Source organism: Chelonoidis abingdonii, chromosome 14 (assembly GCF_003597395.2).
Source record: "Chelonoidis abingdonii isolate Lonesome George chromosome 14, CheloAbing_2.0, whole genome shotgun sequence".
Taxonomy (NCBI): Eukaryota; Metazoa; Chordata; order Testudines; family Testudinidae; genus Chelonoidis; species Chelonoidis abingdonii.
Window position 1 is genome coordinate 19,488,737 of NC_133782.1, and position 27,984 is coordinate 19,516,720.

The 27,984-nt window shown below is 44.1% G+C and overlaps 2 protein-coding genes across 2 annotated transcripts in view; one reads left to right on the forward strand and one right to left on the reverse strand.

Annotated features, from left to right (window-relative positions):
* EYA2 (EYA transcriptional coactivator and phosphatase 2) overlaps nucleotides 1-27,984 on the reverse strand; it is a 585,490-nt gene that overhangs the window by 464,750 nt on the left and 92,756 nt on the right. The window lies entirely within an intron of this gene.
* Nucleotides 1,452-27,207, forward strand: LOC116817379 (thyrotropin-releasing hormone receptor-like). The gene is made up of 2 exons (XM_032767421.2): nucleotides 1,452-2,318; nucleotides 26,120-27,207. The coding sequence occupies exons 1-2, from the start codon at nucleotides 1,512-1,514 to the stop codon at nucleotides 26,498-26,500; spliced, it is 1,188 nt and encodes a 395-aa protein (XP_032623312.1). The 5' UTR covers nucleotides 1,452-1,511; the 3' UTR covers nucleotides 26,501-27,207.

The following is a 27,984-nucleotide window of genomic DNA, read 5'->3' on the forward strand; positions in this document are numbered from 1 at the left end:
GAGGAAAAGTCCCCAGGAGCGTGAGTGAACCGCAGAGGTGGGGCTGAAGCTAGGCTCCGGTTGCACAGACGTCCAGGAGTCAGGACTGGGTCGCTGGGGGATAAGCGCTCATGCAAGGGGTTCCAAAGGCGGAAGGGTGGGGGGGGGATGCAGTGGGCTGCAGAAGAGGGGCGGAGAGTTGAACATGTAGAGGAGGCAGAGGGCGACAGGACCCCGTGCTGGGGGGAGGTGGGGGAGGACTAGTCACTAGTAGGATGACCAGATGTCCCGATTTTATAGGGACAGTCCTGATTTGGGGGTCTTTTTCTTACATAGGTACCTATTATCCCGATTTTTCACATTTGCTGCCCGGTCACCCTAGTCACTAGCGTCCCGTTTCCCTGGGCTCCGGGCTTTCCCCTCCGGCTCCGCGGGGAGGAGAAGGAGGCGCTAGGACCCTGCCGGAGAGGGCAGCTGGGAATCCCCCACCCCCCGTGGGGTAGGTAGAGGCTCCAGCTGCAAGCGGCTCAGCACAGAGCGGCATCTCCAGCCGCGCGACAGAGCCGGCGAACACCGTAGAGCAAGGGGAGTCGGAGCCCGGCAGCTGCAGCGTCTCCGCCCCCGGCACTGCGCTGGCCAGTCTGCCCGGCCAGGGCTCTCCGAGCTGGTAAAGTTCGCCCGGCCCGGCCCGGCTCGGCTCGGGCTCTCTCCAGCTTAGAACAAGAGGAGTTCAGGCAAAGGCGCGGCCGGGCAGTGTGAAGCGATGGGCAGGCGCGGAAAGTTTGGGCCAGCGGGACGCGTATTTGTGCCATGGGTTTGCAGTCTTCTAGCCCAGAATCGCTACTGGAGGGGTGTGCTGGGCTATGAGGGTGCTGGGGTGGGTATGTGAGGTGGTGTTGGGCAGGTGCGTGTGGTGTGCTGGGGTATGGATTTGTGTTAAGGGGGTGCTGGGGGTGCTGTGTGTGTGTTGGGCTCTGTGAAGGGTTGCTGGGGGGTGTGTGTGTGAGGTGGTGTTGGGGAAGTGCATGTGTGTATGCTGGGTATGGGTGTGTGTTAAGGGGGTGCTGTGTGTGTGTTGGGCTCTGTGAAGGGTTGCTGGGGTGTGTGTGTGTGAGGTGGTGTTGGGGGGGTGCATGTGTGTATGCTGGGTATGGGTGTGTGTTAAGGGGGTGCTGTGTGTGTGTTGGGCTCTGTGAGGGGTTGCTAGGGTGTGTATGTGAGGTGGTGTTGGGTGCGTGTGTGTGTGTGCTGGGGCGGAGAGGACCAACCTTTAGATGTAAAACAAAACCCTGCCAAACTCTTGAGCAGTGCAATCAAAGGGCCCCTGGTGTTTTGGGGGAAGACACTGGAGGTAACTGTGGGGAGGGTGATCTCCTGATGGGGAGTGCAAGGGAGAGACCAGGGCAGTTCCTTTGAACCAACTGACTTTCCTTGCCTTTCCTCACTCAGGACCCCTGAAACGCAGCCGGGGAGCTGGTGAGAGCATCTGAGGAGCCTGTGGGATCAGCTGGAGATCTTCCAAGCAAGGCCCCATGGAGAATGAGACCCTGGCCTTTGGACCCCCTCTGGGCAACAGCAGCATCAACCAGACACTAGGGAAGATGCCCCAACACCCCATGGAGCTGCAGGTGGTGACCATCCTGCTGGTGCTGCTGATCTGCGGGGTGGGCATTGCAGGGAACATCATGGTGGTACTGGTGGTGCTGCACACCAAGCACATGGTGACCCCCACCAACTGCTACTTGGTGAGCCTGGCCGTGGCGGACCTGATCGTGCTGCTGGCGGCGGGGCTACCCAACATATCGGAGGTGGTGGCCTCGTGGGTGTACGGCTATGCTGGCTGCCTGTGCATCACCTACCTGCAGTACCTGGGCATCAACATCTCAGCGTGTTCCATCACCGCCTTCACGGTGGAGCGCTACATCGCCATCTGCCACTCCATCAAAGCGCAGCTGCTGTGCACCGTGGCCCGAGCCAAGCGCATCATTGCTTGCGTCTGGCTCTTCACCTCCCTCTACTGCATGATGTGGTTCTTCCTGGTGGATACTACCCAGGCTACCTTCTCAGACGGGGCACAGGTCAGCTGTGGCTACAGGGTCTCTAGGAACCTATACCTGCCCATCTATTTCCTAGACTTCACCATCTTCTATGTCATCCCGCTGGGGCTGGCCACTGTCCTGTACGGCCTCATTGCCCGCATCCTCTTCATGAGCCCCCTGCCTGCCGCCCCCCAGAACCCCGGCAGACTCAGCTCCATGCACCAGGGCAAGCCACCCAACTCCAGCTCCATGAAGCTCTCCTGCCAGGGCAACAAGGGGGCTCTGAGCTCCAGGAAACAGGTACAGCCTGAAAGCCAGTCTGCTGCCCCCCTCCTGCTGCACCTGAGAGGGGGTGGCATTGGGAGGATGGGGGGCATGAGACAGGTGGGGTGGGGCAGGGACTGGAGGTATGAGAAAAGCAGCATTCCTGTGTTTCTAAAGAAATGTTCACTTTCTGTCTCTCACGCGTTATAAAGAAAGACTCTGGGAATTGGTCTGAGTGGCATTTTTTTCTTGGTGTTTATAGATGGTTGGCATGGATATCCATCCTGGAATGGAGATAGGTGAGTTAGTGCATTACCCCTGGTCCCCCATTATGGTCAGGATGCATTAAAGGAACCCATCTGATGGCTGCTTAGAAAGTCGTCATCTCTCTAAACAGACAAGCCTGTGGAGTTGCCTTACTCTGGGGGTTGGCAGCAAAGGCCTTCTCTGTGGGGCAAAATATCTTAGAAGTATCAGAGGGGTAGTGTGTTTCTTGCTTTTTACAGATCCAGACTATGAGTCCTGTGGCACCTTAAAGACTGACAGATGTATTGGAGCGTAAGCTTTCGTGGGTGAATACCCACTTGTGTCTAACGAAGTGGGTATTCACCCACGAAAGCTTATGCTCCAATACATCTGTTAGTCTTTAAGGTACCACAGGACTCTTTGTTGCTCTCTTAGAAGTGCGACTCTGATCCCTGACTTGACAGGGGCCCTGGAACGCCATCTATTCAATTACTCCTGATTCTTAGGGATCCTTTTCTCCTGGAACACCCCCAAAGTTGGCAGGCTTCCCAACAGAGTCTAAAGCTTCTTGGATTTAAAGGAGTGATCGACCCCCTCACAGCAGATAGTGAGGTTGTATGGGGGGAATGGGGCTGAGCAGAGGAATAGTGCTGTTGCCTTCATTGCTATTTCCGGGTTTTCTTTCCCTTCTCTGTGTAATGAAATCGTCAGGGGTAAGAGGAGAAAAGGCATAAAAGCTGATAAAAGGCTGAGTTCTTTTAAAAGTCCCCTGACTACACAGGAGCATTGGTTTCCCACAGTCCCTGTCTCAGCGGAGAAGCGATTGCCTGGTGCTACAAGCACCATAAGAAAGGGAAGCATTCTGCAGGAATGGAGCAGTCCTGGTTAGAGGCGGTTATTGTTGCAGACTAGCTCCTAATTCATTCCATGATTAGAAAGGTGTTCGATTGCTGTAATGCGACCTGAGCTTCGTTCCCAAACTGGAAACATGATTAATTAACGCTTCCAGTTTAAAATTGCCAAGGAAGAGGTGATCTGATGGGACACACCTCAGACAGGAGCTCCATTACCCAAAAACTCCCATCCCTTCCCTCTGAACTCCTTTCTGAGCCAATAGCATATGAATTAATTCTGGGGAGCAAACTCTCCTTGGGTAAAAAGAGGAGCTGTCCTCCAGCAGGGGGAGACGTTTCTCTTTTCTTTGCTGGTTAGTCCCTGTTTGTCTGGCTCGTTCCTGTTAGCATTCACCATTCTGTCTGGATGTGCTTTCATTCTCTGCCTAACCCACACTTTAGCTGGACAATAACTATCTAAAACCTTATTATCCTTCTTCCCTTAGCGGACAGTCACAGTGTCCGGATGTGGGACCTCTCCTTTTGCACTTGCACTTTTACTTTATTGTGTATTTAGTCAATTTTTCCATGGTGCAGGGAGGCAGGACTGGATTGGAACAGGTGCCATTTCTAGAGCTGCTCAGCAAATACAAGCAGGGAGTGAGTCACTACATCTCAGTGAGGAGACAATTTTGAAATACCAGGTGCAATAGAATAGAGCCCTGTACCTGGATTTCTTAATCTGTACGTGTGTGTTGGTTTGTTTCTAGTCTCTCTCCTTTAACTTTTGATCTTTTCTCTTCCCATGGAAAGGTTTAGATCATGTACTGAATCCTTGTAAATTAACAGGGTGAAATTTTAGACAGAGGTCGGCAACCTTTCAGAAGTGGTGTGCTGAGTCTCCACTTATTCACTCTAATTTAAGATTTCGCATGCCAGTAATACATTTTAACGTTTTTAGAAGATCTTTCTATAAGTCTATAATGTATAACTAAACTATTGCTGTATGTAAAGTAAATAAGGTTTTTAAAATGTTTAAGAAGCTTCATTCAAAATTAAATTAAAATGCAGAGCCCCCTGCACTGATGGCCAGGACCTGGGCAGTGTGAGTGCCACTGAAAATCAGCTTGTGTGCCAGAGGTTGCCTATCCCAGTGTTAGCATTTGAAATAAAGGAACTGGATTGGTTTAGATGTGTAAATAATAAGCAAATGAGGCTCTTTGGGATTATGCTCGATAATTTACAACAGAAATGGACAGGCAGAGGATTCAGATGTGGATTTGGAGACTGCAGTTTGCAAGGCCAGTTCTAGCCTGGTGTAAGTGGGTGCAACTCCCTTGACTTTAAGGGTTTAAACCAGGGCTGACTTTGGCCCTTAGAGTCTACAAATGGTAAGGGTCGTATACTCCTGAGGCATGGATGGACTGATACTGATAAGTGCTGTGTAAAGGCTGATTGGGAAATGGAACTCTCTTTTGGGGTCCCCTTTTTTCCATGGTGTCCCCTTTCTTTTTCAACCAGTTTTAGTGCTGTGTGTGTGGCGAGGGAAGGTATACAACTTGGCATGCTGCAGACAGCCTATTGTATCTTCAAAGCCCTGCTCTGACATTAACTAGTCTTCCCAGCACCCTTGTCAGTAAGAGGAATATGATCAACATTTCATGCCAGCTCAGTGTTTAAGAGTTTTTAGAACTGTGCATGTGCTTTTACACACCCAGGCTAAAACCCTTTTTGACTTCTCTGGAGCCAAGATTTCACCCCTACTTTCCTGATTAAAATCACAGAAACTCTCCCCTTGCTCATAGCCTATTCTAATGGGCACTTAGACATCTAACCATCATCCGCACAAACTTACCATAATCACACACTCAGAGGACATCCACAAATACACACACCTCATTTTGAAATTACCTAAAGCCAGTCAGTGGTAGATGTAGGATTGTAACACAGGAGTTCCTGGCTCCCAGCCCCATGCTTTTTCCTCTAGACTACGCTGCCTTTGATAGTTTAGGATATGGCTCTTGGTTTGTAAGGCATCCAGCCACATTGGAACTGTATTCTGGTGGTTGGAGAGTCCAGAAAAAGTTCTTCAAAGAACAATTGCTACACAAGTTGCCCCTTTATGGGGTGCCTCCCCCGCCTGATGTCCATCATTGCCTGAAGTAGGCTGCTCTTCAGCACAATTGCCTTGTCTTTTGTGGAGCTTTGCACAGCACCATATAACACTTTTCAGCTCTCTTCAGCAACAATTGTTGACTCTGTCGGCCCGGTGGAGACCTGTTGATTCCGCTCCTGCAGACGAGCAGACTTATCATAGGATCACACTGTCTCCTTTTGGTCACACCAGAATGTATTGTTTGTAAAGAGGCACAACCCATAACATTCTGGGACTTCTCAACATGCAAGGGCTCTCTGGTTTGCCTCAGGTTTCTTATGGCCTTTCTGATCTGCTGCTGCCTGAGGGTCCTTAGATGAGGCTGAGATGTGAGCAATAATATAATCATAGAATATCAGGGTTGGAAGGGACCTTTGGAGGTCATCTAGTCCAACCCCCTGCTCAAAGCAGGACCAATCCCCAACTATTTTTTTTGCCCCAGATCCCTAAATGGGCCCCTCAAGGATTGAACTCATAACCCTGGGTTTAGCAGGCCAGTGCTCAAACCACTGAGCTATTCCTCTCCCTATTATTATTAACAAGTAATATTAATTATTAATAATAATATATTTCCACCAGTAGCTCTTAAAACATTTTAAAAAGGTGGATCAGTATCTTTATCCCCTGACACAAATGAAGAAACAGAGGCACAGAGAGATGAAGAGTAGGACCTAAGGTCACATGGCAAGTTAGTGGCAGAAGCAGGAAAAGAACATGCATCTCCTGGTTCCTAGCCCTGTCTAGATTGCACTGACTCCACATCTGAATTATAAAGCTGCATGAACTATCAAGTGAGCCAAACTGGTGGGACCCCAGAAAGTTTATGGTGGGAAATAAATTTTGGAAATATTGGTCTCTCTGTCTCCAGAGAGGGATGGGCTCCTGGGAGAGAGTGAGCAAGAAGGTACCTTCCAAATGCAGCTGGGGCTTCACTGCCCTGTGACTGACAGCCAGAACATTGTGTTCAGGTTTACTGCATAGTGCAAAGATCACTTTAAAGGTGTTTCCTCCTTCTTTGCCTCCCTGGAAGAAACCACTATCAGAGGAGCCGGGGTAAGCATTGGAGGCAGTAGGATAACTGCAGCTATAGGGGAAACCCAACAAAATGCAGTTGGGAAGGACCAAGCGGGAGAATACATGAGATCTGCACCATATTAGGGGGACATCAGCAAGAAGATGATAAGATGTGGGAAGGAGATAATAAGATGAGCAGTGTGTGCCTGAGAGGGACACACACCATAAGTGTGTGCATCTCTCTGCATTTCATTAGCAGCTGCAGCTGAACATGTCTCTCTTCCTTTGCTGACTCTAGTTCCATTTTCAGAAAATTACAGCTGTGAAAGAATTTGAAAACTTACTTTTTTTCTTCTAACTTTTCAGTCATTGTCTTGTTAAATTTGACAGGGGCCATTGTCCTATGTTAAAATCAAGGCTGGAGAGAACTGTAGGGTCTCGCTTCTCCTCCCACTTCTTATGCTGTAAATTGAGAGCAGCTCCACAGAAGTCAAGCAGAATGAAAAGTTCTCAAATGGAATATCCAAGTCATTTATACCAATGCCAAACTTTGTCTTAAATGTAGTCATGCTTCTTGCTCCCACTACTTTCCCCTCATTAGATTCTTCCATTATGCAATGAGTATCTGTAGTAGAAAACCTTTGCATTAATATTTAGCTCAGAGCCATCCAGTTTTTAACAGCAAATTGCTTAGAGCTTAATACATTTATTACAGTTCACAGAGAGTGGCGAAGAGGAGATGGAGACAGAGACAGATGAGTTTATCAGGCCAGAGTCAGTGAGCTAAATATTGTTTTGTGGTATTATCCTCCAGCTTTTCTTTGCCTTTTCTTTTTGGATGCATGCAAGAGTCTCCAGGGGGTGTGAATCATTTACCTGGCAGACAGTAAATCAATGTAATGCACACATACTATTGGGAGCCTCTCTCAATGAGGACGACAGGATTATTAGCATGTTGATTGCATCCAGCATAATATTTGGAACCATTAGAATGGGCTTTGGAGGACTTCAGACAATGAGCTAACATGCATATTATTATTATTAACATTTATATTGCAGTAGCATCTAGAGGCCCTAATCCCATTAGAACCCTACTGCGCTAGGTGATGTACAAGGATCATAAATGACAGCCCTTTCCCTAAAGATCTTACCATCTATTGTAAAGGTTACTGGCAAGTGGATGGGGAGAAGCTGTAGACATGATATGCCTTGTTTTTAGTAAGGCTTTTGATGCAGTCCCACAGGACATTTTCAGAAGCAAACTAGGGAAATGTGGTGTAGGTTTGTCATAAATATAAAGGGAAGGGTAACAATCTTCCTGTATACAATGCTATAAAATCTCTCCTGGCCAGGGGCACCAAATCCTCTTACCTGTAAAAGGTTAAGAAACTCAAGTACCTGGCTGGCACCTGACCCAAAGGACCAATAAGGAGACAAGGTACTTTCAAATGGGGGGGGTGAGAAGAGGGGTAGGCTTTTTTTCTGTCTGTTCCATGGGGCTTTGGCCAGAGCAAGTTCAAAGAAGCAAGCAATCCAACTCCTATAGGGTTAGTAAGTATTTAGCAAGGAAATGTGTTAGATTTACTTTTATTTTGGCTTGTGAATTTTCTCTGTGCTAAGAGGGAGGGTATTCCTGGTTTTCCTTTTGTAACTTTAAAGTTTTGTCCAGAGGGAAACCCTCTGTATTTTGAATCCGATTGCCTGGGAGATTATCTTCCATTCTAATCTTACAGAGGTACTCCTTCCACCTTTTTTCTTTAATTAAAATTCTTCTTTTAAGAACCTGTTTGATTTTTTCATTGTTTTAAGATCCAAGGGTTTGGGTCTGTGTTCACCTGTACCAATTGGGGGATTATTCTCAAGCCTGCCTAGGAAAAAGGGTGTAGAGGCTTGAGGGGATATTTGGGGAAGGTAGGGCTCCAAGTGGCCCTCCCTAAATGTTTGTTTAAATCACTTGGTGGTGGCAGCGTTACCTAATCCAAGGTACAAGGAAGGATTTGTGCCTTGGGGAGTTTTTAACCTAAGCTGGTAGAAATAAGCTTAGAGGGTCTTTCATGTAGGTCCCCATGTCTGTACTCTAGAGTTCAGAGTGGGGAGGGAACCCTGACAGGGTTATAGTCCGATAACGCAGGTGTACAACTGGCTGAAAGACCATTCTCAAAGAGAAGTTATTAATGGTTCACAGTCCAACTGGGAGGACATATCAAGTGGGGTCACACAAGGGTCTGTCCTAGATGCGATACTATTCAATATTTTTATTAATGACTTGGATAATGGAGTGGAGAGTATGCTTTTAAAATTTGTGATGAGACCAAGCTGGGAGGAGTTGCAAGCATTTTGGAAGACAGGATTAGCGTTCAAAACAACCTTGACAAATTAGAGAATTGTCCGAAATCAACAAGATGAAATTCAAAAAAGACAAATGCAAAGTACGACACTTAGGAAGGAAAAAAAAATTGAATCTCAGCTATAAAATGGGGAACAATTGGCTAGCTGGTAGTGCTGCTGAAAAGGATATGTGAGTTATAGTGGTTCACAAATTGAATATGAGTCCAGAGTATGATGCAATGTAAAAAAGGCTAATGTAATTCTGGGGTGTACTAACAGGAATGTCGTATATAAGACACAGGAGATAATTGTTCTGCTCTGCTCAATACTGGTGAGGCCTCTGCTGGAGTACGGTGTCCAATTCTGGGTGCCACGCTTTAGGAAAGATGGGACATACTGTATATAGTTCAAAGGAAAGCAACAAAAATGATAAAAGGTTTAGAAAACCTGATCTCTGAGGAAACGTTAAAAAAGCTGGGCATGTTTGGTCTTGAGAAAAGAAGGCCGAGTGGGGACATCGTAAAAGTCTTCAAATTTGTTAATGGCTGTTATAAAGAGGACTGTGATCAATTCTTCTCCATGTCCACTGAAGATAGGACAGAAGTAATGGGCTTAATCTGCAGCAAGGGAGATTTAGGTTAAATATTAGGAAAAAACTTCCTATCTAGGTTGTGGAATCTCCATCATTGGAAGCTTTTAAGAATAGGTTGGACAAACACCTGCCAGGGATGGTCTAAGTTTCCTTGGTCCTGCCTGAGGACAGGGGGCTGAACTCTTAAAGTCCCTTCCAGCCCTATATTTCTGTGATGCTATAAATAACACCTAAAATACCTTAGAGGAAAAATACTGACTGGGAAGACATGCCAGAGACCCCCATTTCAAGCTTCTGTATGTGAACTATGTTCAATAGATCTGAACCCCAAATACTTATGTGCTCTATATCACATTGACTAGGAGTTCCTGCCATCACACCAGCCTAGGTTGTGATCTTATAATTAAGAAGAGTTAGTACAACAATTAGAGAGTTCCATGGCCTACTCCAGTCCCTTGAAGAAGTGAGGTTTGTAAGTAAACTGTAAAGCTAATGATCTACAGGTGCCCCAGTGGCAAAGCCTTCCTTATGGAAGAGACTACTGAGAAGCCCTATAAGTGTGAAAAACATTCATGGGGAGTCAGTGGAAATGCCTTTTCTGTATCTGAAAGTTTGGTACAGGCAAGAATATATAACACAGCTGGCTCTGATTGTTCTGCTAAGGTCTCTCTGTCGTGCATTGCATAAGGGCACATCTCAAGAGTGAGAAAGGATGCAGATTTTCTGATAATTTATTTCCAGATGCTCGTTTGTGTAAAGGATACAATCAACCTCAGAATGTTTTCTGTGCCATTTTCTCACAGATGGTTCTGTTTATCATGGAAAAAGAGAGAGAACAGATATATGCAGAAGGCTCTGTGTCTGGAAACATTTTCTTATGCCATGGCTTGCAGAACATTGTATTTCATATGGATTCCTGATGCACTTTGTTAGATGCGTCCTGCTGAGTCCAGACAAACAGCGTTTGAAAGGGATCTGTTTAAAGAGACACTGATGGAGAGGAAGCAGGCTAGCTACACTATTAGCTCAGTTATCAAACAACTGTCTGACAAGACATCTAGTTAAGCACCACAGACTCATTAATGCCTGCTTCAGAAATGTATTAGTAACCACAGTCTTAAAGGTGAGACATAAAACCAAAGTTTATGGTCCTTAAAGATCCCCTTTCATCAGAATAAGGGTGCTAATCTGACTGTCATGGCTGAGTTTCCACACTCTGCATTGCCCAGGCAATTTCAGCTGGATCCAGAATTCTTCTTCACTTCCTGATCCAAACATTTATATTGTTGTGCACCGTTTAACAATTGCTGTTTCCACCCCAAAAGTGGCTGCACTTCAATGTAGGGTAAGTGAGCCCAATTTCTCTGAAGAAACCTTCACTGATTTTTAGGACTAAACTCAAATGGAATCATTAAGGTTTTAAGGTGATATTTTTGTTTTTTCTGCTTCCCAGATAGGGTCAGAATTATCCAAGGCAAGGCTATTCTCACAGTAGTTTCATGTGTGGACAGAAGTGCCCTCAAATCTCATGCAAAATCTTTTTCACCCAAGATTGCCAACCCAGGTCTGCAGACCCACATGGTACAGAGAGTACTGAGAAGTGCACACATTTCTGGAGACTTATGTGCACCAAACCTGAACTCAAATTTTGAGGTCCAGAAAAAGAGTCTCTAGCGTAGATACTCATCACCATTTCGAGTTCAGTCAGTAGGATAAGAAATTATGCCTGTGGGCTTAATTGATATGCAACTTCCCACTTCATAGGAATATACATAGGAAAGGCCCTACTGGATCAGACAGTGGTCCACCTAGTCCAATATCATAACTTCAACCGTTGTTGACACCCAAGCTAAAGAAGGAAGTGCAAGAAGCCAAACTGTAGACAGTCATGGAATAACTTCCTCCCAGGGGAAGTTTCTTCTTAACCTCCACTAGTTAGTTTTGCTTATGCCCAGAAGCATGTGTGTTTATATCCCTAATTCACTTAGGTCCTGATCCTGCACCACTGAAATGAACGGGAGTTTCATCATTAGCTTCAATGGGAAGAGGATCAGGTCCCTATAGCAGAAACAAAGTAATCAGTCTCGTGTCTGGAAGGCAATAATCTTTGGGGGGTACTAGGGAACAGGCTGCTGTGTAATTTGAATGTAAGTTCTGCTTAGTATGTGTTTCACGTTGTACTTACTGGTATTGAGACAGGTGATATGAGGTGAAACTAAATGGGCAGTCAGCTTTTCTTTGAATCGCAGCATATGTTTTCAAGTACCATTTTTCTTCTATAAAAATAAAGGGATCAAAATTCCACTGCCTTCTTCCCACCTATTTTTATTCTCCTTATCCAAAGATCTCAAAGTGCTCTACACCTACTTGAAATAAGTGTCTCAAACCCATATGATGTATGAAAGGATCATCACACCCATTTTATATATGGCTAATTTGAATCACAGAGAAGCTTAAATGGCCTGCCCAGTTTCGCATACCGAGTGAAAGAAAGAGCCAGGAATAGAACTCAGGAGTTCAACTCCCTGTCCTTTACCCACTAGAGCAGGGGTAGGCAACCAATGGCATGGGTGCCAAAGGTGGCACGCAAGCTGATTTTCAGTGGCACTCACACTGCCTGGGTCCTGGCCACTGGTCCTGAGGGCTCTGCATTTTAATTTAATTTTAAATGAAGCTTCTTAAACATTTTGAAAACCTTATTTACTTTACATACAATATAGTTGAGTTATATATTATAGACTTAGAGAAAGAGACCTTCTAGAGATGTTAAAATGTATTACTGGCATGCAAAACCTTAAATTAGAGTGAATGAAAGAAGACTCGTGTCATAAGTAGATAGGTAAGGGTTAATTTTCTTTTACCTGTAAGGGGTGGACAGGGGGGAATCAAGCACCTGACCAGAGGACCAATCAGAGAACTGGATTTTTTTTAAAGTCTGGGAGGGAAAGGAACTCGGGGTCTTTTCCCAGCTATGATTGAGTATTGCAGTTGTGCTAACTCCAATCTGTCTTTCTAATATTCTACTATCAAGTGTGAGTACCAAGGAAACCAAACAATTAGGTGTTATGCTGTTTGCGTTTTGTATTTACATGGGTGGTAATTGCTGGACTGGTTTAAATTGGCTATTTTTTGGAATCAGACTGTTTTATTCCTATTTTCTTATAAGCCTATCCCTGTATGAATTTCTTAATGCAGTTGTTTAGTATATGTAAGTTCTTTCTTTTTATATAAAGTTTCTTTCTTTAAAACTTGTGGGAGTTCTATCAATGGAGTTAGAGAAATTCTTACCAAGGTAATCCGTTCTCCCTCAAAGGAAGACGGGGGGGGGGGGGGAAGCATTACATTCTGTGTTGACTTTCCTATTGTCCAGGGCGGGAACAAGTTATACAGGGAATAGAGTAGGATTAGCTCTGTTTCCCTATGTTGGAGGCTGTCTCTTGTAGAGAGAGGTAAAGGATACATTTTCGTTTTTGATGAAAGAAGATACATCAATTCCCTCGGTGCTCTAGTATGTGGGGGAAGGAGGGAATAATTCCTTGCGGTACGACTTCAGATCTCTTGGCTGTGGGCTTTCCAGAGGAATTGGGGAGGCAGAGAGGGGGTCCCCCAAGGAATATTTGGGGAACCCGGCTGGATAGCGAGCCAAAATCCTATTGTGGAGCGAAGATAAGATCCAAGCTGGTACAAGCTTGCGGGAATCATTAGTAAGCACCCCAGATTTTGGACGCTAAGGTCCAGATTTGAGACAGACGCTTATCACAACTCGACACAGCACTTCTGAAAGGTTGCCGACCCCTGCACTAGAGTCATTGTGAAGCTATTTAGTTTTGTGCTGTTATCCTTAGCAGTAAATTATCTACGCCCCAAAATCATGCCAGATAAGTCACAGCTATTTTGATGCAGCTGCGGAAGGAATAAACAGAAAGAGTGCTCTGAGTATCACAAATCTGGGCTTTAGTAGTGCATCTAACAATGCCGTCTGAAAACTAATGGGATAAATTTGATCTAGATGCAAATTCTGTGAACTGGATTGAAGAACAGCTAATAGATAATTCATAAACGGTGGTGATTCATGATGCTCCATCTACTTGTGAGGAGATGAAGGTATCTAGTTCATTGTTGGGGCCAGCTTTATTTACTACTTGCTAAGGGATCTGGAGGAGTAAGGAGCACCTGAATTACTTTTGCAGGTGATGTTGAGCAAAAAGATGCTGCAAACACCTAGCGGAGCTCCGGTAGTTTGGTGAAGGACAGCAGTATAAAACCCTGAGATATAGCAGAGAGAAGACACAGGCAGAGCTCAAATTGGGGAAGTGGATAAATAATTAATAACTAGGCTTCTGTTTGGAAAAATGCAAACTATTAATTGGGAGAACCCTAATACAGAGGTAGTGGATGGAAGAGAGGAGCTTAAAGAAGAGCCAGGTGTAGCACTGGGTGATAGCTGGTTCCCTGCAATGGGATCTGGTTGCTAAGCCAGTGCATATAGTGTTGTCTAAGCAGAGGCATCAAACTATGTGACAGAGGGGTAACAGCAGTGCTGCCAATGCTTGCAATTTTGTTGCAAGTCTCGTGATATTTGATGTTTTTCATAAGGCCTCAGGTCTTACAATCAGGTGATTATGTGAGAATCTTAGTTTACGCTTCTAAAAAAGTAAGTTTCTAGCCCTCGTGGTTGTGGAGAAAAGTCTGACAATGTGAAACAACTGCATCCTCAAGGCTCAGACACCCGAAAGGAAATAACCTCCCTTCCCCCCCAAATATATTACTTTTTAAAATTTCATGACTTTGAAACTAACCTTGATGCTATTTCAGGGCCTGACGTGATTTCTGAACGATTGGCATTGGCAATACTGTAACAGTCCCTCTTTGAGCAGGGCTGGTGAGGCTGCATTTGCAGTTCAGTCTTGCTTCTAATTAAAATCAGAGACAAAATTCCCACTGATTTCAATGATCAGGATCAACCCTTGGAATCACTTGGAGAGTTTCAGGAATCTGACTGTGGAAAAGACAGCAACTGGACAAGGTCCAGAGAAGGGCAACAAAGATAATGGAAGAACCGAAGGGAAGAACCTCCTACGAGGGAAAAGTGAGGCGAGGCACCTATGCGGAGCTTGGTGAAAAGTTGGCTGAGGCAATAGGGATATTTTCGTGTCTCTTGCTCTTTACACAAAAAACATAATATGAAGGAACTACGTGGAGAGAAGAATGATCCAGTGGTTAGGGCCCTAGACTACAACTTAGGAGACTGAGGATCAAGTTCCTGCTCTGTCACAGACTTTCTGTGTGAGCTGGGGCAAGTCACTTAGCTTCTCTGTGCCTCATTTTCCCATCTGTACAATGGGGATAACAGCACTGCGCTGCATCGAAGGGGTGTTGTGAGGCTAAAATACATTAGATTGTGAGGTGCTCGGATATTACAGTAGTGGGGGCAGATAGATGTCTAAGATAGGTAAAAATAACCATGGTTACAACATGCAAGTCTCAACACCGTGCTGTTCTGGTGGCTTCTCAAAGCAGACATTGATGAGGGCCACAAGAAGGCCCTCAAACCACTTAAAAGAATATTAGCCTATTCCTATATGCTACGAGGAGCTTATATTATTGTGGAGGTTTCTCTTAATTTCTCTCCAGCCTCCAAATCTGACTTCTAATTGCGCACTTCCTTAAAAGAAATTATGTGCCTTCTCCTGACCTTACAGGTGCAGCCTCCCTCATGTTTAACTCATAACAGGCTGCTAACGAAGGAGTTCAGATTAGACTGAGTCTGAAGATAATTGTTCTTAAAGTGGGGAAGGAACTGCTGGGGGGAGGGAGAGGTGGGGAACAAGGGAATAACAAGAAATGGGGGCATGAAATGGTATAAAAGAAAATGCAAGCTAGACTGCAGGAACAGGTAGTTGCATTGGTCTGTGGGAAACTCTCCCAAGGAACATTACTGAAGCTTGCATTACTGGAGTTCTTCAAACTGAGGCTGGATTTGTCTCATACGGTAGTGCAGTAAAGGCTGATCTTGCTGATGGCAAGGAGATGGACTCCACCTAACAGGTCTGTTCCATCCCTAATAATTGTGCTGCCATCAAGTAGTGACTGCACTAGCATAACATGGCATCTAGCCTTGGCTTAGCCTCAAGAACCCAGTCTCCAGGCCCCTTGTCTATGGCATAGGTTGAATCACTAGCACTGAGATATGTCAGGTAATTTCCAACCACAAGACAACCCAGATGGCTTTAGGAACTTGTGTCTCTTGAATAGCACCATAGAATGCTGCTTCACAAGTGATACAGGTTCAAAACCTGTGAAAGGCTCATTTGCTTATGAATCATTTGTTGTTGGTGTGGATTATTTGCCTTCTGCCATTCAGAAGCCCTGACAGCTTTTTGAAAATGTCACAGAAAATATTCCTGGTGGCTTTCAGAAAGCTACCTTGTCATTTGTGTCAGAAAGTTTGAATAGCACCAGAAGCTGCTATTATAATAAAAGACATGGGAGAGGCATCTTATCTAAAATGCTAAATACTAGGATTAAAAAAAACAGTAGACATGCTAATGATGAGATTTCTCTGCTTCAGTACAGGAGCTTGTTTAAAAGCACAATTGCCAAGTGGGTACAAACAGAAGGGAGGCAGCTAGAAATCAGCAGATTTTCAAATACAAATGTGCTTCTTCAGGTGGGGCTAACATAGCAATAAATATTATTATATTTGTTATCTCTTACTGTTCACAGGTATGCTGGGCATCTCACAGGAAACAAATAGAAGGCAGATCCCTGCTCTGAGGAGTTTACTTTCTAAGACCTGGATCCTGCAAACACTCATGGATGTTTGAATTAAAGAACATAAGAATGGCCATACTGGGTCATACCAAAGGTCCATCTAGCCCAGTATCCTGTTTTCTGACAGCAGCCAATGCCAGGTGCCCCAGAGGGAATGAACATAACAGGCAATCACCAAGTGATCCATCCCCTGCTGCCCACTCCCAGCTTCTAACAGCAGAGGCTAGGGACACCATCCCTGCCTGTCTTGGCCAATAGCCATTGATGGCCCTATCCTCCATGAATTTATCTATTTATGGGCCTACTCATATGGCAGGATTAGGGCCTATGTGACTACCATGACAGACAGGAGCAGATACAACATGCCCCAACTATTTGATCTTGCAGCAGTCCAGTGGATGGAAATTGGAGCTAGACAGATTCAAACCAGAAATAAGGTACACTTTTTCATCAGAGATCTGGCAGTAAATAAAAAATCACTGCTCTAAAACTTTCAGAGGACACAAAGATATGTATACTAGTAAAGGAGGAGGTCAAGGCAATCATACAGAGTAATCTGGATCACATGTTAACCTGGACCCATTCAAACAAAATGTGTTTTAAAATAGCCCAATGCCATTATACGTGTAGGACAAAGGAATGCAGGCCATACCTACAGAATGGGGGACTGTATGCTAGAAGTAGTGACTCTGAGAAGGGCTTAGGGGTGATAGTGCATAAGCAACATAGCATGAACTTCCAGTGTGATGCTGTGGCCAAGAGTGCTCATGCGATCCTTGGATTCACAAACAGCAGGGTAGTGAACAGAAGCAGGGAGATGATTTTACCTCTGTATGGCTCTGGTGAGGCTGATCCTGGAATACTGCATCCAGTTCTGGTGTCCATATTTTAAAAAGGATGTTGAAAAAGTGGGGAGGGTGCAGAAAAGAGCCACAAAAATGATTTGAGGGCTGGAGAAAATGTCTGACAGTGAAAGACTTAAAGAGCTCAATTTGTTTACCCTTTCAAAAAGAAGATTGAGCAGTGACTTGATTACAGTCTATAAGTATCTTCATAGGGAGAAAATACCAGGTCCTAAAGATAAAGCCAGACAAAAATCAAATTAGAAATTAGGCATAAGTTTTTAATAGTGATAGTGATTAACCGTTGGAACAAACTAGCAAAAGAAATGGTGAATTCTCCATCTCTTGATGTCTTCAAGTCAGGACTGGATGCTTTTCTGGGAGATATGCTCCCGCGAAACACAAGTAAAGCATTAGTCAAACAAGTTATTGGGCTCCATACAGCAGTTATGGGGTGAAATTTAATGACCTGTGATGTACAGACAGTCATACTAGGTGAGCTAATGGTCTTGTCTGCCCTTTAACACTATGAATTATGAATAGTGGGGTTAAAAAACCATTTGGAGCATACTTAGGAAAACTTGAAATCTTTAAATCAAGACTGGATATCTTTCTGAAAGAGATGTTGTAGCTCATACAGAAATTTTGGGCTTGATGCAGAAACTATGGGGTGAGATCCCCTGGCCACCTTTAACCAGGAGGTCAGATAAAATGATCATAATGGTCCCTTCTGGCTTTAAAATCTATGAAACCTGGGAGGGGAGGGGCAAGGGAGGATATGTGTTACCACCAATTTAGGCTGCACATGTCTGAGTGGTTCAAGTGGTGCAATTGGTTAGTTTTTCAAATGTAATGTGTGAACAAGCTTATTTGCATAAGATCTGTGTGGAATCCACAGACACAGAGCAGGGATTAGTGTGACTTTCATAAGGGAGGCTATTTTGCAAGGTTTATGTTGGAAACAATGTGCTTAGAGATAAATTAAAATGTAACATGATTTTATCTGATAATAAATGACCACCAGTGGGCAGCAGAGATGTTCTTTAAACCACTGTGACCAGGACTAAGAAGCTAGAGGGACGACCACATGAAGCGGAGCTGAAGGTGTGTTGGAATGGTAGGACAAAAATAAGGCAGGGGAGAAGGTGTCCAAGGGGAAGTGAGAGGGTGTGGAAACTGGAGAACAGCAGCAGGGGCTCAGAAGCAGCTGCCTAAGGTGAGACTGTAGCAGATGGAAGGGGTGATAGAAAGCATACAGCCTAAGGAAGTCACTGAGGCCAGATGTAAGAAGCAGGGATGGGGATACGGAGTGGGATTGCAAAGCAGCAGCCATCTCCTAAATGACTAAAATCAGCTGAGAGGACTGTAACTCCAGTAAGCTCTGTATAGGGGGAGCGGTGAACTCAGACCCAATGGAAATGCGTTCACAGTGATGGAGGATGAAAGCCCTCCCTGAAAACACACTGCAACACAAAGTCCCACTCTCATCATGAAGGCCTTGTCTTAGAGAGAAGTTATTCTGTGGATTAAAACTAACTTCAGTCCCAGAGATTTCCAGTGTAGCTCATTCCGTCCCACTTCCCACGGCACAGTCTTGAAAGGGATGCTTATGGAGGTGGTTGTGCTCAGTATAGCAAACAGCTGTCATTGCTCCACGAAGTTAGAGTTAGCTGTTATGGCCTGTGTGCTTGTTTAACTGCTTTGAAAGACTTCCCTTTGCCGGGTTTGTGCTTTATTGAGAGACTTGTGGGTTGGTTCCATTTGTGACCTTGTCAGGGGAACAGGGATGAAGACAGAGATGCAGAAGGCATTTATTGAGCGAAACTTTTGAGAAGAAAGCTGCTTTCCACACACAGGCAGTCCCATGCCCTGGCGTAATCATTAGCAGCCAGCATGAATTTACTAAGAACAAATCATGCCAACCAATTAGATTTCCTTCTTTGATAGGGTAACAGGTTTGGTGGATAGAGGAGAATGTGGTGGACATAATATATCTGAAGTTCAGCAAGGCTTTTGACACAGTCTCACATGGCATTCTGTTAAGTAAGCTAGAGAAATGTGGGCTTTGCAGAGCTACAATTAAATGGATACATAATTGGTTAAACAACTGCAAACAAAGAGTAACTATTAATGGAATGATGTCAGATTGGAGGGAGGTCTCAAGTGGTGTTCCCCATGCGCTCTGGGTATGGCATTGTTTAACATCTTTATTAATAACCTGGATGTTGGAATAGAGATCATACTGGTCAGATTTGCAGATAAAATAAAGCTAGGGGGAGGGTGGGGATTGCCAACACTGTGGAGCATCGAGCTAAAATTCAGAGGGATCTTGATAAACTGGAGAACCGGCCTAAAGACAACAAAATGAGATTCAACAATACAAATGTAAGGTGCTACACTTAGGGAAGAAAAACCAAATGCACGAATACAGAATGGGGGACAACTGTTTTGGCAGAGCACTGCTGAGAAGGATCTGCGAGTTGCGGTGGATCACAACCTCAACATGAGGCAACAATGTGATGCTGTTGCAAAAAAAACAAATGCAATTCTAGGTTGCATTAACAGAGGCATAGCATGCAAGTCATGGGAGGTGATAGTACCACTCTAGTCAGCTGGAGTACTGTGCCCAGTTTTGGTCACCAGTATATAGAAAAGATATAGAAAAATTGAAAAGGATCCAGAGGCGATTGACAAAGATGATCAGAGGGATGGAATGCAAGCCATATGAGCAAAGGCTGGAGAAACTGGGTATGTTTAGTTTGGAAAAGAGATTAAGGGGGGACATGATAGTGGTCTTCAAATACTTGAGAGGCTGCCATAAAAAAGGATGGAGAAAAGTTGTTCTCTCTTGCCACAGGGCAGGATAAGAGGCAATGGGTTCAAACTACATCATAGCAGATTTAGATTAAATCTCAGGAAAAACTTCCTAACTAAAAGAAAATTAGGACAGTGGGACAGATCCCTAGGGAAGTTGTGGAAGATCTTTCACTGCAGGGCTTCAAAAGGAGGCTGGAGCTATCTGTCTTGGATGGTTAGACAACAAATCCTGCAACCTGGCAGGGGACTTCACTAGAAGATGACGCTTGTGGTCCCTTCTAGCCCTATGGTCAGGGTCAGTAAGTTGAGCACTTGGAGACAGGAATAAGTATTTGTTCCCATTTCTGAGATCCTTTACATTTCCCCTCAACACTTTTAAATTGCTTTGCATGCTCAATTATTTCACTAATGCAACGTGCATGAAACCTGGAAGCTGCTGTAAGATAAACCACAGAGTGTGTCGGGGAGGTGTTTATACTGGAATCAGACACCTGCGGCTGGCTGGCTCGTGCCAGCTGACTTGGGCTCACGGGGCTCGGGCAAAGGGGCTGTTTAATTGTGGTGTAGGCATTCAGGCTTGGGCTGGAGCCTGAGCTCTGGGATCCTTGAGTCCAGGCTCCAGCCCAGACATGGAGCTGATTCTGTAACTGAGATTCTTCCCCTCAGAGGCAGGGAGCTGACTTTCATCTGAATTTCTTCTGTTGAGCAGTTATAACCTACACTATGAGCTATCATTAAGAATGAGCTGGTGGGATCAGAAGGGTGACATGCAAACAAGCCCTGAACAGTTCATTTCTCTCTCTCTCCCAGATTTAGCTTTTAATTGCCCAGCATCTCTTATTCTTGAAACAATAAAACAAAAACCAAGATGCCAGCGAATGCCTAATATCTGTGCGGGAAAGGCACCTGGGCAGAAACCTATATCCACAAAGCTTAGTGCCTTTGGCTTTAGCCGGATGTCCTGTGGAGTGTCTGGAAGCCAAAGATTATTTCAGCTGAGCCGGTTGAATAAAAAAAGACCTAACTCCTCAGACGTTTTATTTGATCTCTCCCTCTCTGTCTGCCCCGACTCACTCTTCCCACTTTATCTGAGATCTGACACAATAATCATTTTGCAAGACTTTTGAAGCTGCTGCTAGCCCAGCTCCCTAGACACCCCTGCTGATCTCACTCCCCACCCTTCTCCTTCCAGGGCGGAGGGCAAGCACCTTTGCTGGGGAAGAGGCTGTAACAAGGAACAGCTTTTATACCGAGATTCCTCAGTGTCCTTTAGCAGATACCAACAGCTGTCTCCCCAGGGGGATAATGTCCCCGCTTATGCTTTAGTTTCTTGCTTTTAAGAAAACATGCCCCCCGGGCCCACATGTACGCACCCACCCACCCCACACAGAGGTTTGGGCTGGTTTTTCATTGAAATACAGTGAGGAGCCCTTAGAAGGCAAGAAATCCTTCTAGAGTGCTGATGCCCCTTCTCCCTTTGGCATGTCTTCTTGTACTTAGCAGAGTGGCTCCATTTATTACAGGCTTGTACTTTGTAGTCACTATCGGAAGAGATTCTCGCTTCCCCTGTTGGGCTGGAAAAGCGGGTAACTTTGACATCCTCTCTGACGATTTCACTGGTGTCTCCCAGCCCTCCTCCCTCCATTATCATTAAGTAGTGATTCTTTGTAGCCTAATTTTTTTTCAGGAGGACAGGTGAGGGAGCAGCCTAAGTAACTATTTGCTTCTGTGTGGATAGGCAGGAGACCAACATGGTTCTCTGTTACCCTACACCTCATAGTCACCTAATGGCATTGCAAAATACTACCAGATCAGAAGGGTAGCATCTGAGACCCGCTTTGCACTGGTGCAAATGACACAGCCTGTCAGTGAAGTGGGGAATCAGGCTCACAGTACCAGGCAGAGCTGCACATCCACCAAACTAGACAGGTGTTGTAACCGGAATCTCCAACAGCAAATGTCTGGTCCACAATGGAATAGAATTATTTTTAGCAACTGGAGATGGTTAGATCTGGGATGAAACATGCTCAAAGTCACTGAGGACATTTGTCACTAAAACCATTCTGATAACCTTTGCTAGGCATGACATATTATTAATTGTATACCTAACCTTCATAAGTTCTCTCTTGCTTAACAATTCTATTTAGATTTCCCATTTAACCACCTTACCCAACATGCAGTACTTACTGTACATCAGTTATTTAATTAAAGTCAGAAAGAAAGGATGGTCACTCACTGTGTTCTGAAGCCACTCTTCACCAGGTCAGCATGAGGTAAGTCATTGCGTTGGGAGACCTGGAGTATCCAAGAGAAGATGACAGCAAAAGATTCCTGTCAGTCATGCACTGCTATGACATAGGACCTTGTCATTCTCAGTGATGCTGGAATGAAAGTGGGCTTGTGAGAGACCTGAAGGAAATGGTATTGCAGTCAAAGGAGGTATGTATTCCATTAGATGCAGCTTTGCTTAGGTCTCCATCTGTGAGATCATGACCACTACCAATTGACTAAGGACATTTACATCTTAGAGAACGTCTTTCAGAACTGCTGCCAGACTTATTCGGGGGATGGGGAGGGGATCTGGATCCAGTGTCCTATGATGAAAGACAGATCAGTGTGTTCAGAGTGTGGGAAAAGTGACACCAAAAGTGATTTAGTAAAGGTAATATTCTTCTCAAGGTTAAATCGGCACTGGCTTTATGTGATGTGACAAAGGTAAAATTACTGGACTTGGCCAAAAATTGAGGAAGGGTAGATTCAGGTCGGAGATCAGGAAGAGGTTTTTTGATCACAGAGCTGTTGTGACATGGAATCAGTTACTGTGGGAATGAGTTGAAGCTGTGAATGTTAAGTCAGGTAAAACTAGAGTGAATGAGTAGTTCGGACTCCTAGCATTTTTTTAAGCACCTGCTGAAAAAGGAGTAGGGGGTTCTGGTAAAAAGGCAACTGAACCAGTGGTTATTTTCATCCTAATTTCCTACTACTTGAGAAACCATTGGTAACCAGATGTTAATTTCCATCATATTGGGGACATTCCCTCTTTATTAGTGGCCGGTACTGTTACTCGTGAATGAACAGGTCACCCTTCACAAACATGATGGTGCTTCAATCCAAAAAAGAAGAGAATTACAAATAATCAAAGAAAAAAAGTCATCTTAGAGGTTTAAATGAAGCTCTGGTCCCCCAGCAGGAAGTGAAGTCTACCAGAGAGTTCAGCTAAACATGCCAAAGTTTATATTCGGACTATGTAAATGAAAGGGATTATTGTATGCCATTCAGAATCTGATAACTCATCACCTTAGGAAGGAATGTCTGTGCTCAAAGCCGAGTCTGCCTAGGCTAGCAAAGGTTTCTGGGACACACTCTCAGGCAGCTATCTTGCATAGGCTCAGTCCAAAGCCCACTAAGCCAATGAAAAGTGTCCCATTAATTTCAGCAGTTTTTGGGCTAAGCCCCAAATCTCTAATACTGAATTTTCTGCTTATCCCAGAGGACAACCAGATCCTTAATGGAGTTCCCATTCACACAGGACAGGGATGCTTACAGCCTGCTTAGACCAAATGAATATATGTCCAAGTCTGCTTTAACCACCCAGGAGACCAAGCTAAATAAATAGTTTAGTAGAGGTGAACTAATGAATTTGTACTCAGAGTCACTTAAGACAGGCACTTGCCTCTTGCTGTAGGTTTCAGTTGATTGGTACGGCTTTGTCCAAGGTGAACACGTTCAAGTTTTCATACAGAATCAAATCTCAGCAGTAACAATACACAGCAAAAAGCAATCCTCTTTGCAAACTTGACAAGGTAAATGTGCAGGGAAATGTGCAGTGACTCAGGGGGAAGTGTTCAGACCTTACAGATGTACAGAGAGATGATCGCTAGACATTCTGGGTCAGATCCTTGGCATAGCACCATTTACTTGGAGCAACACCACTTTACACCAGCTGAGGATCTGGCCCTCTCTCTTCCTAAAAGGAAGAGCTCTCCTTCTAGTCTGTGTCTCCCTACTGACTTTGTTCTGTGCACAAAACTGGCTGATTATCTGTGCTGACCACTGCTTTTCCAGGTGGTGTGTTGGCCTCCATCCTGTTGAGCAGTTTCTCTCAGTTAATTGCTATAACAATATTTCTTATGTTCATATATAATTTTTTTTGTATCCATTACAAATCTTTAGCATGAGGTTCATTGCCTTCATTGTCATTATCAGTAACAACGTCCCAGTTGGTACCTGCAAAGCTTAACCATCAAGGTTACCTTCTTCATCCCTTGGAATAGTGTAAAACCCACCCTCATCTTCAAGACTTCATACATCTTCCATCTCCAGCTGTGGTAAATAGAAAATATTTTAGAAAACTGTTTTTCAATTATAGTGACCTTAACAGATTTGTTGAATGTTATATTACTAACATATAACATCTGTATAGAGTCACACTGATGCAGTGCATTGTAAGTACCATATGTCGGGGGTTGGTAAGGAAACCTATCTTTTACTGCACTGGTTTGATAGCTCTGGGGACTAAAATTCTCCCAACCTAGATCACTGATAGCACAGATTGCAGCAATGTGGGACTCCATCATACTGCCCCCTAAATGTGCCTCAGCACTGACATGAATACACACCCTTTATTGAGCAGAAGATGGTTCAATCTCCATGGCCCAGTCATTCCTAATCCTTTTAGCTGAGACAGTGGTACCAGTTATGACAGTTGGTTATAACTGGAACTGGATGGACCCCAATAGATTTCCTGTGGTGCACCAAGCCAACCATCAGACTATAATGACTGCTGGTCACTACCAACCTATTTCTGCATATTTCTAAAAATTACCCATTTGCATGGCATTTGGTGCTAGATGGGATAGATTGGAACCAGAAATCTGTATGACTCTATTATCCCGAGCCATCCTGTTCCTTGTAAATAAGGATTTGCGTGGTAGAACTGTCACATATGAGTCACTTCACACATACTGCAATCCTTCATGTGTATTTCCCAGAAGGAGTAAGACACAATAACTGTTCCGTTGGGTTTTTAGCTGTGATACAGTAACTCATAGAATTATCACACTATCTCATGCTGGGACGTGTTCCTGTGTCACCACTGTACTGTACTCTGCCTTCCAGGCTTGGTAGTAATCCCTTTCTTGTTCCAGGCTTTACAATGTGACATGTCACTATTCTCAGCTCCCACGAGAGCGTTCTAGAGGGTATGGTACCCTGTAACCAACTGAAAACTATACTTCAAGAGAACCAGGCGGTCAGACCTTGACAAAAATATCTATCTTCTTGCAGAAAAGCATAATTACTGAGCTACCCCCTTTTGCGCTTTTAGGGGTGCCTACACCCTTAATATGCATGTCATACTCCCACTAGCATACCTCAGGCATTCTGAAGAGCATGTGTATTCAATAAATATGTGCTGAAAGGAATATAATCCCTCATAGAAATGGCTGTTTGCAACTGCCTGATTCGGGTTATTGTAGAAAATCAATGTGAGAGAAATGCATTTTAAAAAAATTCTGGAGTTCAGCAGAGAGGAACCGCAGCTCATTTCTGAAGTCTCATCACGTCCTTTTTCCTAATGTGCCAATATAGAACTTTGCAGATGCTTCAGATTTTAAAGATATTCACTAGCTACTCTGTGCAAAAAAAATCGCTCTTGGAACAGATCTGGAATTCATGCTGGAGTCTGGGTACTCTAATACCAGTTACAGGCAGAATCACTTGCCTCTGAAATGTTTCAATTGAGCGGCAAGTCAACAGACTCCAAAAGAATCATTTAAATATCTGAGAAGTAATTTTAATGCTTCCTGCACCAAATGCTGCTTGGGATTCTGCCCTAACATACAGGATAGTTTTCTCCTGATTTTTTTTGTTGTCACAAGCAATTTTCAAAATTGCATTTGGTCAGAAATTGTGACCTCTTCAGTCCTTTCTATCCTGCTCATCTCCCAGCCAATGAATGATTGTTCCCAATGGGGTTTTAAGTGTCTTGAATGATGATGGGAGACCGGTTATGTAAGTGTGTTATTTATATAAAATGTGCTCACAGGAGTGAAATTGGCCCCCTCCAGAGGGGTTGCCAAGATCTGTGCCCCACTTAGCCTTATTTTGGAGCCTTAAATGGGACTTAAGTGATGCACAGACCCTGAGCTGGCCCTCTGCAGTTTCAAAAGTGGTAAGGTCCTGTTGGAAGAGGTGTAACATCAGCTATTTATTTTTTGTCCCTCCCAACTCAACAGGTGACCAAGATGTTGGCTGTGGTGGTGATCCTCTTTGCCCTGCTGTGGATGCCATATCGCACATTGGTGGTGGTGAACTCCTTCCTGGACCCTCCTTACCTCAACATCTGGTTCCTCCTCTTCTGTAGGATGTGCATTTACCTGAATAGTGCCATCAACCCAATCATTTACAACCTGATGTCTCAGAAATTTAGAGCAGCCTTCAAAAAGTTATGCAAATGTGAACACAAAAGGACTGAGAACCCCACCCAATACAATGTTCCGGTGTACTATAGTGTCATGAAGGACTATTTCCATGAGGAGTCCGATCATGATGTCACAGAACAAGAAGATCTAAATGGTTTCCCTGCAACAGTGAAGAAAAGTAAACTTTACAGATAAACGTGGTGACCATGAAACAACACAGACTTTGGAAAGTACGTGGTTGTATTTTACACTGTCTGGAACATCCTCTTGAAAATTGTTTCTGGCATATGCAGCGAGCACACAACAAGATTAATTTAAGAGCTCTCTAGGGCATTTAACAAAATAGATTCATAGAGGGCAAATTAATTTGTTTTTCCTGAGTGCTAATTTATTCACAATCAGTATTGCGTGTTAGAATGTTACCAGCATTTTGCATGGTCTGTAGTTAATGTGGTGGTGGAATTACATTTCCTGTTATGCACAAATATTTTCATTTGTTGGGCCTAGTCAGGGCTTGCACAGGAAACCTAAGAAAATCCAGGTACTGCAGGGGGTTGTACAAGGTCTTCAGTAGGATATATTTTCTCTGAACCAATGCCTCCCAAGCAGTAGTAAGGGGCACTGTGTTGCTGAAGTGTCATCTTTCTGGTGGGACAGAGAACCGAGACCCAGGCCACTTGAAGTCATTAAATGAAGATCCCATAGGGCTTTCAATAATAGGAGAGGTGTCAGCTCCATTGTCCTGGCCAAATTCCAATTTGGAAAATTTTATTCTTCCTACTTAAAGTCTCTCCAGTATCTACAATTGCATATAGTACTCTTCCTTTTCTGTTCTGCTGTAACCTATAGTGTGGTGTTGCTGTTTACTATTGAACAGCTGCATTTCAGTGGCAAGCAAAATGATTGTGTTAGACCTTTTGTGGGACCTTTCGTGATGAATGGTACTATGTAAATGTATAATATTATAGTTTTGAATTGTTGTTACACTCTAAAAAGATAAATGGATATTCAGAATTGTACAGTTCAATGAAACCATCCAGTGGAGCATGTCCCATACTTGCAAGATATTATTTGGACTAGATCAAAAAGACAGAAGATTGCAAATGATTAAAAGGAACATTCTGAATCCTGGGAATTCTTAGGGAAGATTTTGCTCCATAAAATAAATGGCAGTCATTGGTAATCCTGGTGAGTGTTAGAGACTTTGTCAGACTCTCACCATACGTTGGAAATTGTTTCGTCACTGTGTGGCATCTTAAAGCTCCATATCCTCACATTAGAAGGGGATTGTACAGTACATCTAGAGCACAAATGTGCAGCTATCCAGCTGTACATGTACAGAAGAGAACTGTTCTGAGAACCGAACAGGCACTTCATTATGACCTGTCTGAGGACTATACAGCATATATTTGTTTTTGGTCTGATATGTGGCTGCGTATTATACTGTCTTTTATTTAACTGTTCCAAAATAATTATAAGGCAAAGAAAATGTTTAAAAATGCAAATTGTTGTTTCAGATGCATATTATAGGAATGTTTGTTTGGGAATTTATGAACAAATGTATTTCATGTGCTAACAGCTGGCCTGTCATTAACATATATTGGTCTTTAGGAACCATCTTTCTCATTACTGTTGTTATCACTGGGAGTTCTGCTCATTGATTTTAAATCAAAGCGTCA